The sequence below is a fragment of the Rattus rattus genome, chromosome 7 (genome assembly GCF_011064425.1).
Source record: "Rattus rattus isolate New Zealand chromosome 7, Rrattus_CSIRO_v1, whole genome shotgun sequence".
In the NCBI taxonomy this organism is placed as follows: domain Eukaryota; kingdom Metazoa; phylum Chordata; class Mammalia; order Rodentia; family Muridae; genus Rattus; species Rattus rattus.
In genome coordinates, this window is record NC_046160.1 from 45,234,011 (window position 1) to 45,253,172 (window position 19,162).

Here is a 19,162-nt window from a genome sequence, read left to right on the forward strand (position 1 = left end):
ACTTGTCTAGAAAGTTCAATTCTTCGTGAATTAGTTTTTATATAAGGCATGAGGCTATTATATTGCAAGAGGTGTTATTAAATTGTTACATTTCTTGATATAGACCCTCACCAATATATTTTTGCATTTTGATTATCATAGTTTTTAAATTCTTGCAATCCTACAGAGTTGTATCCTCTTTTCTCAAAAGTTAATTTTGCTATTCTAAGTCTTTTCCATAGGAATTTGTAGTCATTTTCTTCATTTCTACAAAAGGTCTGCATTAACTTCTGTATGAGATTGCATTTCATGTACAGATTAACCTGGGCATGATTCCCCTGTAACAATAGCCTACTAAATTGGATATTATGTCTCTAGGTAGCTAGGTCTCCTTAGGTCACTGTCATTTCCACATTGCTGGCTCTACGGCAGGCTTCTCACTCCCGCCGTGGCCATCCATGTCAGAGCTGCTTTCCCTTAGAATTGTTACTAGGAGTAAATGTTAGGGTTTATTTTTCCCCCAAATATTTTTCTTCTGTTGAAAGATAATGTGATTTCTTAGAAGTTTACTAGTATGATGAATCACACTGGCTGATTTTAGCTGTTAAACTAGTGATTAATTCCTGGAATAATTCTCCTCAGTCATGCCATATTCTTTTTAAATGTTGCTGGATTTCATTTGGAAAAGTTTTATTTGTAACCTGAGAAATGGTATTCTGTTCATTTGTTTCTCTTTACTGTCTTTGCTTTTGCTATTAAAACAGTGGAACAAAACTAGATAGACACTGCTTACTAAAGAAATGAATGTAGCATATCCAGTTTTCCTGTGTACCTATTTTTATCAATTATCAATAAAGAACATATTCAACTAAAATTGTGAATTTTATCTATTTTTAATATAAATAACACATCAGATTATATGGGTTTTGACCAAATGCAATGAATTACTGTCATTATTTTCGAAGGTGTCTTTGGAACATTTCTTTAGTTTGTCCTTTAGTATTGGTCTGTTTATTACATATTCATGTTAAAAGCAAATCCTGACTTACTATTTCTCAGTGCCTCTGACTTACCTAATACGTATTTTCCTTGGCAGCTTCTATGTTTTTGAAGCAAGCATTTGAAGGTGAATACCCTAAACTATTACGTCTCTATAATGACTTATGGAAGCGTCTTCAGCAGTATAGCCAGAATAGCCAAGGAGCTTTCAGTACAAGTGGAGCAGCCGACCTCTATGCTGACCTCCCTCACATGGAAGACGATGCACAAGACATGTTCATACTGAAGAGGCCGGATTATGAGTATGCGTTATTTAATTTGAATGAGTGGGTTACTGACATTTTAGGAATTCTGTTTTCTACTTTCCTTATAAATTAGAAGTTGGGAATAGGGTAGCTTCTAAGACTTTGAAATGATTGGTATGTTTGCAAAGCTTGTCCTGTAAAGACTAAATTGGCCTGTGGCCGAGCATTGTGCCTTCTACCAGACCGGGTGAAGTTTAGTACTGTGCTGCGAGACTGGAAGCTGGGTGGTGAGCACCTGCAGTCTTTGTCTTTCAGTTGATCTAGGTGTTTAAACTACCAAGGAGATGAATCTTATGCTGGATTCTTTCTTACTTGATGTTTTAGAAAAGACTAAGTAGTCGAAGCTGTCAGATAATGCCTTGGGTCACCACAAAGCACATATTTTGTAACCATCTGTAAGAGCTTCATTGGAAACCAATATACCATGTTTATGAATTCTGCCCTGCCAGCTTTCCACAAAATCTGATTTCACATTTCTGCATGAATGCCAGATGAGCTTTCCTGAAATTCTAACATACTGTTTATTGTCACAACACTGACAAAGTTTGGTGGCTTCTTCTCCCTTGCTTGGTAAGAAAACACACCGGGTAGGTTCAGGGTAGTGATAGCTACTTTTTTTCTTTCAGGTTTTTTCTAATAGAGCTGGTTATGTCTGCTAGAACTGACTGGTGAAGTACGTAGCCAGGTTAGGCTGGAATGGTAGGTTGAGACCAAATTGTCTTCTCAGTAGCTGTTTTATCATAAAAGACAGATTAGCAAGAGGAGCCAAAGCTGCAGAAATAAAATGATCCATTAACTTTTAAGGTGTTGCTGTAAAGCACCATACTCAGTGTCAGTGTTTCTCTCACTTACCTTTATTTTCAGTCCATGTGCATGCACTAGGAAAGACCTAGAAATGGCACAGAACCAGTGGGAAGAACACTTTATATCCTGAAGATAGAATTCTGACTTTGTCTTTTTGCGTTTTGCTGGTCAAGACATCTGTATAGTTAGTGCTTTTGCCATCGTGGGACCTGAGAGAAGCAACTAAAGCAGGAAAACTTGGTTTGGGCTTCTGGCGTTGCAGGTTTCTTTCCAGTGTTTTGTTTTGTTTTGTTTGGGCAAGGTAAAAACATCATGGAGGAAGGCACAGTGGAGGGAAAAAGTCTACCTCATAGTGGCCAAAGAGCAGATGACAACACAGAGCTCCCAGGGGCTTGGTCCCAGTGACCTACTTCTTCTCCTTGGCACCACTGCCAACTTTCTACTCTTTCCCCAGTAATACCTAATTCATGTGATGAAACATCCAGGATCTCATTCATTTGTTAAGTCAGAGCCCAAAAACGTTTAGGCAGCTTCCCAAAACCCATTGCTAGCAGCTAAGCTCCCATGTACGAGTCTGTGGGGGACATTCTAATAATAATGTTTGGTACTGACACGAGGACAAACTAGAATCCAAAGTGTAGAAAGAGCTGCATTGTCTGTGTTACTCCGACTTTAAAAAGGAACATAATAAACATTTAATACAGAAGGAGTAGTCACTCACAAATGCCACTCCAACAATAGTCATATGCAAAAAGATGAAATTGAACCTTTTTTGTGACACTATATACAAAAGTGAACTAAAAGTGGATCATAGATCTAAATGTACAATATAGGGTTAAACAGAAGGCCTAGCAGTTGTGAGCATTCGTTGCTCACATGGACCCAGGTTCAATTTGCAGCACCCACATGGAAGCTCATAACCATTCATTACTCTAATTCCAAGGGATCTGATTACTTCTTCCGATGTCCATGGGAACCAGCCATACATATGGTGCATACATATATACATATATACACATATATGTATGTATATGCACATATATGATACATGTGTACATACATGCATGTATATACATACAAGATAAATCTTTAAAATTTTTAAGTGTATAGTATAAACACATTATTACAGGAAAATATAAAGGCATATCTTTATCTTTATAATTTAAGATATGGTAAACAGTTCTTAAATATAATATTGAAAGTCCAACCAGTAAAAGAATGTATATGTGAGTGTGTGTGTATGTATGTATGTATGTATGTATATATGTGTATATGCACATATACATATATCACTGCCATAAAAGTTAAACCTCGAATGCATTGCCAGTGAAAATATTTATAAGTATGTCTAACAGCAACTTGTATCTAGACTATATAAAGAATGTTTCTAATTTAATAATGAAAACATAGTATATGCTACTAGTGGAAATCTGAGATGACACAGAGCTTTGAAAGGTAGTTTGACATTTTCTGGAACTTATTAAACATCATTTCCATATGACCCAGCATTTTCACTCCTAGGTCTACAGGAGAAAGAAAACCATGTTCACACAGAAATTTGTACACAAATGCTTGTGTCAGTATTATTTATTAAAGCTGAAATAGAAGTAAACTAAATGGTTGTTGCAATATCAATGAATATGTAAAAGTTTATCTAGAAATGGATATTGTTTGCCCATAAACGGAAGTGAAGCACTAATGATGGCACCAAGGAAAAATTGAGAACTTGGGTGAACTTTGTAAACATTACATCATGCCGAATGAAAGAAACCAATGGTAAGGCATACACAGCATTTACCAGAAATCTAGAGTAATGATATCTAAGAGAATATAATGTAGCTTAGTGGTCACACAGAGCTGCGGATGGAGGATGTGCGTATGTTAGTTGTAGTGGACGATAGTCAAAGGAGACGAGGTTTTTGAGGGGTGGTTTAGAAACGGTAACTCTGCCTGTCCTGGAACTCTCTGTAGATCAGGCTGGCGTCGAGCTCAGATTCTCTGCTTCTTGAGTGCCAGGATTAAAAACGTGTGCTACCAGGCCAGTTTCTTTTTCTGTTTGTTTATTTGTTTGTTTGTTTGTTTCTTTGTTTATAGTTACTTATTTAGATTTTGTTTGGTTGGTTTTTCCAAGACAGGGTTTCTCTATATAAAAGCCTTGGCTATCCTGGAACTTCCTTTGTAGACTAGGCTGGCCTTGAACCACCCAGATCCCCCTGCCTCTGCTTCCTGAGTGCTGGTATTAAAGGAATGTATCAACACACCTGGCTCTTTTTCTGTTTTTCTTTAAATGTTTATTTATTTCATGGGTAGGAATGCCTGCACATATTTAAGTATACCATATGGCCATTGAAAGTAGAAGAAAACGTGGACTCCCTGGCGTTACAGATGGTTGTGAGCTACCATGTGGGTGCTGGGAAGTGAGCTCAGGCCCTCTGCAAAACCAGACAGTGCTCTTAGCCACTGCACCGTCTGTGCAGCGCAGTGATCTTTGTTGTTGCTTGTTTTGTTTTGTTTTTAGAGACAGGGTTTCTTTGTTCTGGAACTTTGTAGTCCAAGCTGGCCTCAAACTCAGAGATCTGCCTGCCTCTGTCTCCAGAGTGCTGGGCTCAAAGGTGTGTACCACCATTGCCCAGCAAACTTTTGTTTCTTTAAAGTAAATAAAGTAAATCTACTTCCTGTATCAGAATAATAGGAAAATCATGGAAGACAAATCAAATTGCAAATAAGAAAAATAGAATGTGCCCAATTGTGGTCTGCTGCATTGGTCATTAAAACTGAACAGCTGAAGTGGTACAACTGTATGGGTTGGGTCATGCCTCTTGGTACTAAACATTAGTGACAGTGCTTTACTGTGTCATTAATTTACTTTTCTAGCACTTACTATTGCTATATACTAAGATTGTGACTTACCTTTTAAAAAACTATATGTGTATTCTGCTCCATGTGTGTCTGGGTGCTATTTGCCTGCCCAGCGCCTATTGTGGCCAGAAGAGGGTCTGGGATCCCCTGAAACTGGAGCTGCAGAAGATTGTGAGTGGCCATGTGGATTGTGGGAGCCAAACCCAGGTCCTCTAGGAAGAGGTCCAGCATTTTTAGCCACTGCATGCTACTTGTTTAACCTGATGTTTAACTTTTTATATCTCCTTTTAGCTTGTGAACTTTACTAGGCTAGTGTACTGTTCTGTTTTGTTTGTTTTAACCCAATGCATTGCAGAATTTCCATGTTCAGGAAATGCTTGGCAGACTACAAAAACTTAGTGATACTTGTGAGAAGAGGATAGGTAAGGGTGGCACATACAGTAAGTCATCTTTATACTTGAACTTCACTGACTCCCTTTTTACTAGACTGTAAAACACTCCTCATCACTTACCAGAGTGCCTGGTGCCTATTCCCAGTAACTCTGTGTTGGGAGAAATACTTACTGAGTGACAAACCATCAAGCGATGACTAGAATTGTGCTTCAGAAGCCAAGAGCAGTCTGACCTCTAGGCTTGTAGGTTGACATGACGGTTGAGAAGAGAGACTGTTGCCTTTCCACAGAGAGCAGGCCAGATGTTGTCAAGATTTTCATGGAAGATGAAGAGAAGTTGCTCTAGAAATTATTTAAACCCCACCCAGAGTTTCTACCCCTTCCTAAGACCATTTGGTTCCCAGGTAAAAGACACACACAACCTTCATATTCACAATAAGCTTTAAACTGCACAAGGGCTGCTACCCTCTATGCTACTGGACTCTCCTTTCCTATCATAATCCTGAGTTATTATTGACTATGTTTCATCTGGGCTGCTCTTAACTCCAGTTGGCCAGCCCTCGGGCCACTTACTTTATGCCTCACCTAACCTGTGGCGGCTTCTCTTCCTTCTCCACTTTCTTCTCATGGTTCTCTTCCAACCCCAAGCCCTGGAAACCTAAACCCCACCTATGTCTTTTCTGCCCATCTGTTTGTTATAGGCAGCTTCCCCCCCCCTTTTTTTTCTTTTTTTCTTTATTAACTTGAATATTTCTTATTTACATTCGATTGATCCCAGTTTCTGGGCCAACATCCCCCTAACCCCTTCCCCTCCCCTTCTATATGGGTGTTCCTCTCCCCATCCTCCCCCCATTACTGCCCTCCCCCCAACAATCACGTTCACTGGGGGTTCAGTCTTATCAGGACCAAGAGCTTCCCCTTCCACGGGTGCTCTTACTAGGCTATGAGGTTGGAGCCCAGGGTCAGTCCACGTATAGTCTCTGGGTAGTGACTTAGTCCCTGGAAGCTCTGGTTGCTTGGCATTGTTGTTCATATGGGGTCTCGAGCCCCTTCAAGCTCTTCCAGTCCTTTCTCTGATTCTTTCAACAGGGGTCCCATTCTCAGTTCAGTGGTTTGCTGCTGGCATTTGCCTATGTATTTGCTGTAATCTGGCTATGTCTCTCAGGAGAGATCTACATCCGGTTCCTGTCAGCCTGCACTTCTTTGCTTCATCCATCTTGTCTAATTGGGTGGCTGTATATGTATGGGCCACATGTGGGGCAGGCTCTGAATGTGTGTTCCTTCTGCTTCTGTTTTAATCTTTGCCTCCCTATTCCCTGCATCTTCCCTTTTTTAACCTATCAGAAATAACTTAGGGGCAGGGTCACCAGGGTCTACTTGAAGACTCTGGGACTTGGGGGACTTGGGAGCCCATACTTAGCACTACAATAGAGAGTAAGACCAAACCTCAATAGGAAGTTTATTCTGAGGGAAAAGTAGAAAGGTTGCTGAAGGGATTGTAAGCAGGGAATGTGACAAGATAGGCAGTTAATCCTAGGAGTAAAATAGTTCTTAGTAGTGACGGACCTTTGCTAGTAATGAAAAGAACACTGTAGACGTAGTCATTGGCCGCTAAATGGGAGCCTACAGAGACGGTTGGGGTCAGAGAATGGCAAAGAAGAGTTTAGTAAGAGAACTCCACTTGAGAACGTTCATGCTGTTACAGGACTGTCACAAACATTTCTTTATTTTGTCCTCATTCTTGCAGTATTCCAAGAACGGAAATCTGAGGAAGGTCTACCTCTGTATACTACCGCTCAGTTTGTAGGCTTTACGGAGGATGGTAGCTATCTCTGAGTTGTAAGAGTTGAGCTAGTGCGAGAGGACTCTGCTGGCTGCATCTTGGGTATTTGGATCTTCTAAACAGGCTAGAAAGAGTAGGCTGTTGCACTATTCCTTTAGTCTCAGGGGACCACCATACAGTTCAGTAGTACTAATGGCTGAGCTTTATACTTAAAATGTGGTCTTTAATAGGTGTTCCATTATGAAGCATGTTTGTAAAAGTGCTTATAACTTTTTAAAAGAAATTCTTGTACAGTTTATAGCTATTATTTACCTTTTTCAATTTTTATTGTTCTCACAGTCCAGAAAAGGCGTTGAAAGATTCCCTGCAACCTTATGAGGCTGCTTATCTCTCAAAATCCCTGTCGCGACTCTTCGATCCCATCAACTTGATTTTTCCTCCTGGTGGACGTAACCCTCCTTCCTCTGATGAGCTTGATGGGATCATTAAAACTATAGCAAGGTACGTACGCATCTCTTGTATAATGGCTTGTATAATGGCCTGCCCACAATGTTTGCTAGTGGCAGTACATTTTTTTTTCTTTTTTAAAAGATTAATTTACGTATTTCATGTATGTGGGTACACTGTCACTGACTTCAGACTCACCAGAAGAGGGCATTGGATCTCATTACAGATGGTTGTGAGCCACCATGTGGTTGCTGGGAATTGAACTCAGGATCTCGGGAAGAACAGTCAGTGCTCTTAACCACAGAGCCATTTTTCCAGCCCAGTAATACATTTTAAATTTACCTCAAATCACTAGTCTAGTGATTAGGGTTTCAATTAAGATGTATAGTAACTACTCACATAACGCTTAAGATTCCAATTAATAAAAACATTTAGATACAAATATAGTACATATAGTATAGAAATCATCGGTTACAATCATTTTGTATCTTAGCAAGATGGAACTATCCCTGGGCCTTTTACTCCTCTAACTTCTTAGTATTACATGAGAAAACAAATATAAAATAATCATACAAACTGTAAGAACTGAGACATACATAGACGTTTAACCCAGGAATCGTGATAGAAACTGGCCCAGTACCTCTGAGGAGCCTGCTGTGTGCAGTACTCAGGTTTTCAAGTGGATGAGACAGTTTTTCAATTCAAAAGGGAAGACATCTGACAGAGACACTTCTGAGTTCCTGCACACAAGTGCAGTTTGTGCTGTTGGCGTCAGAGGAGTTTAATAGGATTACAAGTCAGCCCTCGGTCTCTGTTGTAGCTGGTAAGTTGTCATAGCTTTGTGATTTACATTTTGAGGAGCAAAAGCAGTGGCTGGGCAACCTTGAACCCTGAGATAAGATTGCTTCAAGTGTTTTCCAGTCTACAAATTGAAGATGTCAGTTTGCAGATGCAATACCCATATGCATCCCTGCAGCTGTGAATGCACCGTACAGTGCTTCAGCTGCCCTGACCTTCCACCATACACCTGGACTGTGTGCTTCTCACCTTACTGACTAGTCCCTGCTTAGTGTGTTTGTGGTAGGAAACTGCTAATTCCACTTGATCCCTGTTACCTATTTCTGTAAGTGCTAAGGATGTTGATTAACAAAGGTAACAGCACAATAGTCAAATATCATCTGGGATTTTAAGAATGCATATGCCTGTGTTTAATAGAATTAAACTGAGCAGTCTCAATACTGCATGTGTTGGGGTTAAGGAATTACCACACAAACCATTCAGGTAGTGATCTCAGTTAAACAGGGCTGGTTTATTGACCGCACACCCCAAGACTGATTGATCAGAGAGGACCGTAGCTCCGGACTTGGAATCTGGGAGTTGCGGCCTCAAACAGGGCCAGCTTATAAAGGCTAAAACTTCAAAAATCACAGTGAGCTTATATGCAGGTACAGGAAGCACTATCTAGTCTCTGACTCAAGCTACTTTAGACATAACAGTTCATATTGACTTTTAATTTGATGGGTCCTAAGAGAAGCTTATGGTTGTGGAATTTCTTAAGATTAACAAGCCTTAATTACCCAAGATGCAATGCATGGATCACATGAAACTCAAGAAGCATAACCAAAATGCTTCACTCCTTCTTTAAAAAGGGAACAAAAATATCCATAGGAGGGGATAGGGAGGCAAAGCTTAGAGCAGAGACTGAAGGAACACCCATTCAGAGCCTGCCCCACATGTGGCCCATACATATACAGCCACCGAAACTAGATAATATGGATGAAGCAATGAAGTGCAGGCTGACAGGAACCGGATGTAGATCTCTCCTGAGAGACACAGCCAGAACGTGTCAAATACAGAGGTGAATGCTAGCAGCAAACCACTGAACTGAGAACGGGACCCCCGTTGGAGGCATTAGAGAAAGGACTGATAGAACTGAAGGGGCTCAAGACCCCAAGTGAACAACAATGCCAAGCAACCAGAGCTTCCAGGGACTAAGCCACTACCCAAAGACTATACATGGACTGACCCAGGGCTCCAACTGCATAGGTAGCAGTGAATAGTCTTGTTGGGGCACCAGTAGAAGGGGAAGCCTTTGGTCCTGCCAAGGTTGGACCCCCAGTGTAGGGTATTGTTGGGGGGGCGTTAGTAAGGAGGGGTGGATGGGGAGGGGAACACCTTTATAGAAGGGGAGGGGAAGGGGCTAGGGGGCCCATGGACAGGAAACCAGGAAAGGGAATAACATTTGAAATATAAATAAGAAATTTAATAAAAATGGAAAAAAAGGAAAAATTAACAAGCCTTATAACATACCAAACATAACAGGGTATGTGGTCAGCATGCCCCTGCTCTGAGTCAAGTCATTTTTATGTGTCAATGACTGGCAGGCATATTGCAGCAACAATATGAAATAGCTGGCAGGCATGGAACAAAATGGCTACAGCTATGCTAGTGAGACAGGCCTCGACAACAGGAAAGGGCATTTTGTCACGTATACTAGTGTTGTCTCAAAGTCTTTCAATTTCTGTTTGTTTTCTTTTGTTTTGAGACAGTCTCAGTATGTATGTAGTGCTGCTTTCCTGGAACTGTCTATATAGATCAGACCTTTAACTCATAGACATCTTCTTGCCTCTGCCTCCAAAGTATTAGGATTAAAGGTGTGTGCTACAAGTCCCTCAGTGGCTTCCTTTAGCTTCTTTAAAAAGTTAATCTGGTAAATGTGAAAATTTTATGCACTTGGACTTCTGAGATAATGCATTTCTTGTCAATGCCATGTGGTTTTTGTGGGATTTTTAACTCTCAGTGATATTCTTTCCATGGTTTCTGGGAAAATGTCCTCTTTCCTTCTACATACACTCAGATCAAAAGTCCTATCAGTTCACAGTTAAAGTTGACAGTGGACAAGACAGCAAAATACTTAAGAATCTAAGATTTTAAACATTAATGTTATAGTCCCATGCTCTTAATGTATTTATTCTTTACATAGCAGAATGAGCTGGCATAGTTTATATGGAACCCAGGTGTCCTACTTGTCATATGTAATTTATATGTTTAGCCTATGTTCCGCCAAGGTCATCATTTTTCATTCATGAGCTGTCACTTCCTTGCAGATGTCTGTGACATGCAGTGCTTCTAATTACACTTATCAGTATTAGCATGAGTGTACACAATTTAGTCTCTTAATGATAGACTGGACCCACACATGGCTCGCTTTTATTAACGTGAAACTGATCATTAACAAAGCCCTTTTCCTAATGCTTAATTTAGGGAGAAAAATGAAATTGTAGCCAATTCCTGGAAGCAATCAGCAAAATCTATATAAAGGTTCAGTTTGTTCTTTAGTGGGTTTCAGGTTATATGATGCTGATTACTTTGTTGATTAATTATGTTGCTAATAATTGAAATCTGCTTTTGTTTTCTCCAGTGAACTCAATGTAGCTGCTGTTGATGCAAACCTCACATTAGCTGTGTCAAAAAATGTGGCGAAGACCATCCAGTTATATGCTGTGAAATCAGAGCAGCTGGTAAGTGGTGTCCCTTGATTTATGAATCTTAAGGATTGCCTAAAAATTGTTAGTTATACATTCCTTGAGTGGCCATAATTAACATTATAACAAATGAAACAATATCTTCACACTTACATCAGGGTTGTTCTGGTAGGCTTTATAATAATTTTTACAGTAGCATGCTAAGTAATTTACAGAGACTGGCCCACAGTGGTAATTATATTATGAAGCTTCCTACTTTCAATTTCCAAATTATGTTTGCTAATATGGTGCAATTTTCCATTCATTTGTTCTTGTAATCTTGACAAATAATTTAGAGGCATCTTTTTTCCTCAAGCTTTGTTTATTAAAAAAGCTGTACAGGGACATAGGAGCTGTTTGTAGGCAATCAGATGACTAATTTATCTTTTAGACCTTATCTATAAATGTTTATAGCTTTAAAAACACATACACACACAAACATGATATAGTCCCATTAGTAAAATTTGATATTGTTTCCAGTAGAAGTTAGTGTAGCTACTTGAGTGCCAGGAAAGAGGTCTCTGTGAGTCGGCCCAGCAGAGGACACATACGATAAGAGCCAGCCCTGCCTAACACAGACTTCACTTTCTGTTAGGGCAGACTGAGGGGTAGCACAAAGGCAATAGTCAGAGAATATATAACTTTGATTAATGTAATAATTAATATAACAATGACAAAAGGCTTTGAAAATGGAAACTGTGTTAACTAAGGTGATTGAATTCATGCTGTTGGTGATAGTCTATGGCCTACAATCTCTAGGTCCTCCAGAACAAATATTGAAGATAAGTAGAAAATCATCATTTCCATATTTAATGGAAAGAATTCTTTTTTTAACCTGAAATAATTGTACTTTTTAACCTTCATTTTAGTGGATAACAAGCCTAATCATTAAATAAAATTACAAACAAGAGCCAAGCGATGGTGTTACATACCCTTGATCCTGGCTCTCAGGAGACACTGGCAGGCAGCTAGATCTCTTGTGAGTTCTAGGCCAGCCTGGTCTATAGAGCAAGTTCCAGGACAGCCAAGGTTACGTAGAGAAACCCTATCTTGAAAAACAAAACAAAACAAAAAAATCGTTTATTTTAAAACATTTGTGGAGCAAAGACTGAAAGAAAGACCATCCAGAGACTGCTCCACCTGGGAATCCAGCCCATATACATACAGCCACCAAACCCAGTCACTATTGCAGATGCCAAGAAGTGCCTGCTAACAGGAGCCTGATATACCTGACTCCTGAGAGGCTTTGCCAGAGCCTGACAAATACAGAGATGGATGCTTGCAGCCAACCACTGAACTGAGCATGGGGTTCCCAATGAAGGAGTTAGAGAAAGGACTGAGGGAGCTGAAGGGGTTTGCAACTCCATAGGAAGAACAACAATGTCAACCAACCAGATCCCCTAGAGCTTCCAGGAACTAAACCACCATCCCAACAGTACACATGGAGGAACCCATGGCTCCAGCTGCATATGTAGCCAAGGAGGGCATTATCTGGCATCAATGGGAGGAGAGGCCTTTGATCCTGTGAAGGCTGGATGCTCCAGTGTAGGGGAATGCCAAGGCAGTGAGGAGGGAGAGTTTGGGTGGGTGGGTAGGGGAGCACCATCACAGAAGCATGGGGAAAGGGGATAGGATAGGGGTTTCCAGAGGGGAAAGTGGGAAAGGGGTAATATTTGAAATGTAAATAAATAAAATATCCAATTGAAAAAACATTTTACTAAAAATCAAAGTAACATTTTTTAATTATTCACTGTTTCTTACCAGTAAATAACAGTTTGTGCCATCCTATTTTATATTTTGGCATATTTCCTTCTTTGTTTTAAAATTATAGTTCTTGATTTTTTGTGTGTGTATGTGTGCAAGCCCATAAGTACATATGCATGCATGCAGGCCACATGTACATGTTACAGTCACAGGTCAGTTCTTGGTCCTTGGGTGTGGTGGCGAGCATCATCTCTCCTGTGCGTCCACGTGCATCCCTCTTCAGTTCTCTCATGGCTTTTTAGAACAGTTTCACTGAGAGCATTCAGAGGAAATACAAAGTTTTTGGTTGAGGAAAGATTGGAAACATTTTAAAGTAGAATAAACCACTCTGGGTATAAATGGAAATTTTAATAGATTTGAGATGAAAGTAACTCCTTAAAAAGGGATTCTTTTTATAGTTTAAAATATAAAGTTCTAATTCGCAAGGTTGAAAAGTGACAGCAGTTAATTCATTGTTGAAACAGTGAAATAAAAGCAAACTAGAAATTCAAATTTAATGAGCATGCATTCAGACAGCCTACCTGTACTTCTCTAAGTGCTGGGCATTTCTTGTCTACCAGCACACATTAATCTATGGAATCACTGCCTTAATTTATATCAGGAAAAAGGCTAATAAAAAAGACTTGCAAGCTGACTTTTAGTGTTCTATGGTGTAGCAATATGTAACAAATACTTGTGACACACATTCCAGGACCATGGGCATGGCTTAGTAGGTAAAGTGTTCACCCTGCAGGCAGAGGGCTGGAGTTCCATCTCCAGCACCCACATGGTGCCTGCAGGAGAGAGAGACAGGGTATCCTTAGAGCAGGTTGGCGAGCTACACTAGTCGAGTTGGTGAACTCTGGATTCAGGCATTCAAGTGAGAGATGCCACCATGTATGTGTGGGAGGGGTGTGTGTGTGCGCACGTGTGTTGGAGAGTGATTGAGGAAGAAACTTGCTGCCTCAGCCTCCATGTATGCATACATGCATTCACATTCTTGCACACATGCACCCACCCATGTAAGCCCACATACTGTAGCACATACACACCATACACTGATACAAAGACAAAATACCTTTACATTTTTGTAATCATAACTTATTAATACATGTTTGTTTACCCCTAAGATTTTGCTGTTATTTATTATCAAAGGTATGTATAACATAAACCTAAGTCTCCATAAAAATGAATCTTTAAATCCTTTCTTAGCAGAGAATCCACATTTTAGTTTTTATCTTTTTTCTTTTTTTTTTTTATTTTTAAAATACAGTCACTTGTCTTAACTTGCTATGCAATGTGGTTTGATCCATATCCCTTAATGAACTTACTGTCTGTCTTCATCACATGTGCTGCGAGGAGACACCTTGACCAAAGCAACTGAGAGAGAGAGAGAGAGAGAGAGAGAGAGAGAGAGAGAGAGAGAGAGAGAGAAAGAGAGAGCGCATTTACCTGGGGCTTGTTTACAGTTTCAGAGGCTCAATCCAATCCTCCTGGCAGGAGTATGGCAGCGCAGTAGCTAACGACGATGCTTTGATCCAAAAGCAGAGACTGAGACTCTGGGCTCGGCATGGACTTTTGAAACCTTAAAACTTACCCCGGTGACACACTTCCTCTAATAAGGCCACACCTCCTAATCCTTTTAATCCTTTCAAATAGTGTTACTCCCTGATGATTTAGTGTTCAAATGTATGAGGCTATGGACACTTTTCTTATTCAAACTACCACACCATGTGGCATTTACAGGTTATGTCATCAAATCTGCCTTTCAGAAAATCTGTTTTGTAACAATTTATTATTGTCATTGCTTGTGATGTGTGTGACATGCATGTTTACAGACACACATGTGCCATGATGTGTGTATGTGGTGGTCAGTTCTCTCCTTCTACCTATACCTGTATCCTAGGGTTGGAATGTGGGTTGTCAGTCTTCTGTAGTAAGCGCCTGCTTTTACGCAGTGAGCCATCTTTCCATCCCAAGAATCCTCTTCAGGATGAGATCAGGTCACAAAATAACCACTATTATTATCTGTTTGTGGCAAAGATTTGGCCTGTGCTAAGCCATTTGCATGTATTTTACAGCAATCCTAGTTTGAAATAGAAATATTCATGTGGAACACTGCAGTTTAGAAATCCAGCCTGAGAAAAGTTAGTGGTATTGCCACTACCATCACGAAAGTCAGCAGGTGGGCGTCACCACCAGTGTCTAGACCGAGCTTTAACAGCATTCACTTCTGACATACATGTTCTGTCAAAACAGACTGTGCCATCATCCTGTATGTGATTTACTTACTCACTTTACGGTGTGGTAGGGATCTGTATAAAGCACTCACATGGTTCACTTATCTGTGTTATAGTTGTTTGATCTCTCTGCTTCAAAATATAGCTGGACGGTAATGTTACAATTTTACTTTTATATGTGGGTTTTCAACTGTGTGTGGTAAATACCTTTGCGTATGTGTCCACATATGTCAGTCCAGATGCCCACATGTGTGTGTGCAGGCGTGCACTTGGAGGCTGAAGATTGACATTGGGTGTCTTCTTTGATCACACTCCTCCTTATATCGCTAGGCAAAGTCTCTCTCGTAGTACCTAGAGCTTGCCATTTTTGCTAGTCTATTTAGATACCTTGTCCCAAAGATCCCTTGTCTCAGCCTCCTGAGTATAGGTAAGCCACTACATACCCCTGGATTTTATATGGGTTCTGAGTATCAGAATTCTGGTCTTCAAACTTACACAGCACTGAGCCATCTCCCTGGCCCTATTATATTGGGTTTTCAGACGAGAGTTTTAAGTAGTGTGACTTAGCACCCTTTGTTTTTATGTTTATTGTGTATATGTAAGTATGCACATAGACATATATCGTTGTTCATGTATCTGTGTGTGTACAGGTGTGAGTACACAGTTGCTGTCAATGCAGGTTGAGGACAAAGGTTGATATCAGGTTTCTGTCTTTCTTTACTCACTCCGATCTTACTGTTTTTGAGCTAGGTTCTCTCAGTGAACCTGCAGTTCCCTGATTTAGCAAGATTAGCTGCCCAGCCAACCCCAAGAATTGGCCTGTTCCCACTTTGGCAGTGCTAGGAGTATAAGCATGTGGTTCTGTGCTTGACTCTGTACATTGATGTTTGGCGTCTGAACTCAGCCCCTCATGCTGGTTCAGCAAGAACTTTGTGAGCTAGCCATGTCCCTAGGCCCTCATGTTGTTTGTTATGTGCTTTCCAGAGTTCTTCAAGAAAGATCAGCTTCCTGGGTACTCAGGTTTAAAGAGACCAGCACTTTTTTGGGTGTCTGCATTTACATTTTTTATTCTCTTACACTGGCAGTAGTTGTGAATATGATTAGTTCACTTAGTAGAAATTTGTGTTCAAAATACATGTGTACACACAGATTAAGTATATAGCTCAAAGCCTGGCTTTGTAGCACACTCCTCTCATCGAAGCACTTGGGAGGCAGAGGCAGGTGGATCTCTGTGAGTTTGAGGCCAGCCTGGTTTACATAGAGTTCTAGATAGCCAGAGCTATATAGAGAGATCATGTATCCAAAAATAAACAGACAAAAACAACAAGAATATACCTCAGTAGTGGAATATCTGTCTAGTTTACATAAGGCCCTGACTTGCTTCTTAGCACTACTAAACACGCAAATATAAACACAATAAAACACATTCCAATATATTCCTTTAGGTGTGTTATTATGTTTTCTTGATATTGATGATATTCCTTAATATTGATGTACTAGAAATTTGTATATTCTGAACTAGGAAAAAAGTTACTGATCTTTACAGTGTTTAAATGAATGTTTTTTCTCTATCCTCTGTGTATTGAAGATAACTTAAAATGTTTAAATGGGAAACTTTTATAGAGTTTTTACATATGTAGGATTGCAAGCATTCATAATTAAGAAAATCATAAGCATATATATTAACAAGTATTGCTTTTAAAGTGAATTATTGGGATTTTCCAGCACTAAAATTACTGCCTAGTAATTTCAAGGCATGAAATCTAGACTCTTATTGTAAATGTCAAATGTTTTGAACTGTGAAAAGTACATGGACATATAATTAAGTTGTAGACTTGTTGAGACAATAACAGAATGACATTTAGTAGAAGGTTTCCATTTCAGTGTGGGTCAGCAGCTTTGTATGAGGTCAGTATTTCTAAATGCAGAGTTTTGTTTTAAAGCTTTGTAAATATATACTTTGTTTCATGAATAATTTCATAAGTGACTTGGAGATTTGACATTTATTCACTTTGGAAGAAAATTTATGTGTGTGTTATTATATGATGATATAAAGTGACCAGAGTTTATTTATTTTTATTTTTAAAAGGGGTATTTAATGGAGATTTTATCATCATCTATATGGATACCACTCTTTGCTGTATAATATCACAGTGATCTCTGCATTTAGATCTCACATTTAGATAAAAGAGCAAAGGGAATCTGAAATCACGGGAAACAGTTTAGTGTGTTCATGAACAGTTGTGGTGTATCCTTGGGTTCTCGAGCCAAAAGCACTCTGCCCCAATGCAAACATACTGGTCACTAGGCTAATGGTCCTCCTGGCTATCAGACAGCCTCTGGCTTTCCTGCCCTTGTTTGAATTATTTTAAGATCATAGCTTTCTGACTGACTTTCCAGATTTGTAAGTTCTTGACTTTCTGGAAGCTATGACAGATCATAGTTAATGGACTGATGATGGCTTGTCTAAAAGTCAGAAGGGTATCCTGGTGACAGAATGATGATAAAAATGCTTATTCTTATCATTAAATAGTTTCAGGAGGAAGTAATCCAAAATTTTCCTGGCACTATTGTGCCCACAGTTCCAGCAGCTCAGGAGGCCAAAGCAAGAATGCCCTTTCATCTCACAAGTTTGAAACCAATTTGGGCAAAAAAGTATGACCTTTCTTAAAAACTAAAATTAAAATTTCTGTAGAAGTCTGCCAAGTTTCTGTTAGTTGTGTATCATGAGTTGCCATAGGACAGTGCTGTAATAGACAAGCTCGACGGCACTCATTCCCCAGTCTGTGAGGATCAGAAGAGCTGTGAACCAGCTACTTGGCTTGGCTGGGCTTCTTCATATGGTGGCTGACCAGCCCTGATCATAGATAATACTGCTCTGTATGTTGGTAATTTTGGCAGTAGGCTTGCCTCATGGGAAAGAGTCATGGACAAAAACTATCTTGGTAAGTTTGGCTCAGCAAAGCAGCTCATCCACAGTGCAATGTTCAGGGGTTTGGGCGGTCTCTGCAAACACCAGAACCAGCCAAGTAACCTTCCCCTGGAGCAAGAGGAGATCCAGTTCAGCACAGCGCATTTGCGTGGTATTGGCAGTTTATTGTAAGCATATTTAAGAACAGCACGATCTGTTCCTGGTGTGATGCAATCTGACGTGAACAAGGCGGCAAAGTTACATTTAAACTCTTCTCAAAGTACATGTCACTTCTTCCGTGAGAACTCCATGTTTGATCTTCAGGGCCCAGGAGAGGATCTGGTGTGGCCTTTATCATATAAATAATGTAGAGGTCATCTGGGCTATTAGCCACCTCCATTACTGGTTGTGGGAACTTGAGGGAGCCAGGGACAGCCTGACCCTACACATACCACAGGGTTACCTAGGCTATTAGTCACCTCCATTCTCAGCCTTCTAAGTTTTTCTTTGGAAAGACAACCCAACGTGTTTAACATTCCAGGTTTCCCTAGTGCTGCCTTGTAAGCACAACCATTGGGCTCCCAACATAAGAGTAAAGAATGCAGATGCAAAAATGCTGATGAAGCCATGTCATAGAACCAAAGGAGGAACATGGCAACAGCGTCAGAGAAAAATCATGACCTCATCCCAACCGAATCCTATCAGTGTGTGTGTGTGTGTGTGTGTGTGTGTGTGTGTGTGTGTGTGTGTGTGTGTGTGTGTTGACACACGTGTTGTTTTATGCATCTGATTCAGCCATCCTGCCTGAAGCCAAAGAAGTGCTTGCTTTGAGTCTCCCTGCTTAGTCCTTCAGCTGCCTCCCAGCTCTTTCTGCTCCTAGGCAGGCCTCCAGCCCTTAGTCTTCCTGCCTCAGTTGTCTGCAGTAGCATGCCCAGCAAGACTTTTAAAGTAATTTGGCTTTCCAGAAATTGTCATAGCGAGGATTGGTTTTCTTACTGTTAATGTATGTTTGTTTGTTTGAGACAGGGTTTCTCCATGTAGCCCCAGCTATCCTGAAACTCACTCTGTAGACCAGGCTGGCCTTGAATCCAGGCATCTGCCTGCCTCTGCCTTCTGAGTGCTGGGATTAAAGGCATGTACTACATGGCCCAGCAGAAGGATTAGTCTTAGTTGCCT

General features: G+C 40.2%; 1 protein-coding gene across 1 annotated transcript in view; it reads left to right on the plus strand.

The window, feature by feature from the left end:
- The window catches only part of Cog5 (component of oligomeric golgi complex 5), a 290,729-nt gene that overhangs the window by 206,043 nt on the left and 65,524 nt on the right, over positions 1–19,162 (plus strand). The window contains exons 12-14 of the mRNA XM_032907620.1: positions 1,076–1,280; positions 7,461–7,622; positions 10,990–11,089. Coding sequence (XP_032763511.1) covers positions 1,076–1,280; positions 7,461–7,622; positions 10,990–11,089 — 467 coding nt within the window. The remainder of the gene's footprint in view (positions 1–1,075; positions 1,281–7,460; positions 7,623–10,989; positions 11,090–19,162) is intronic.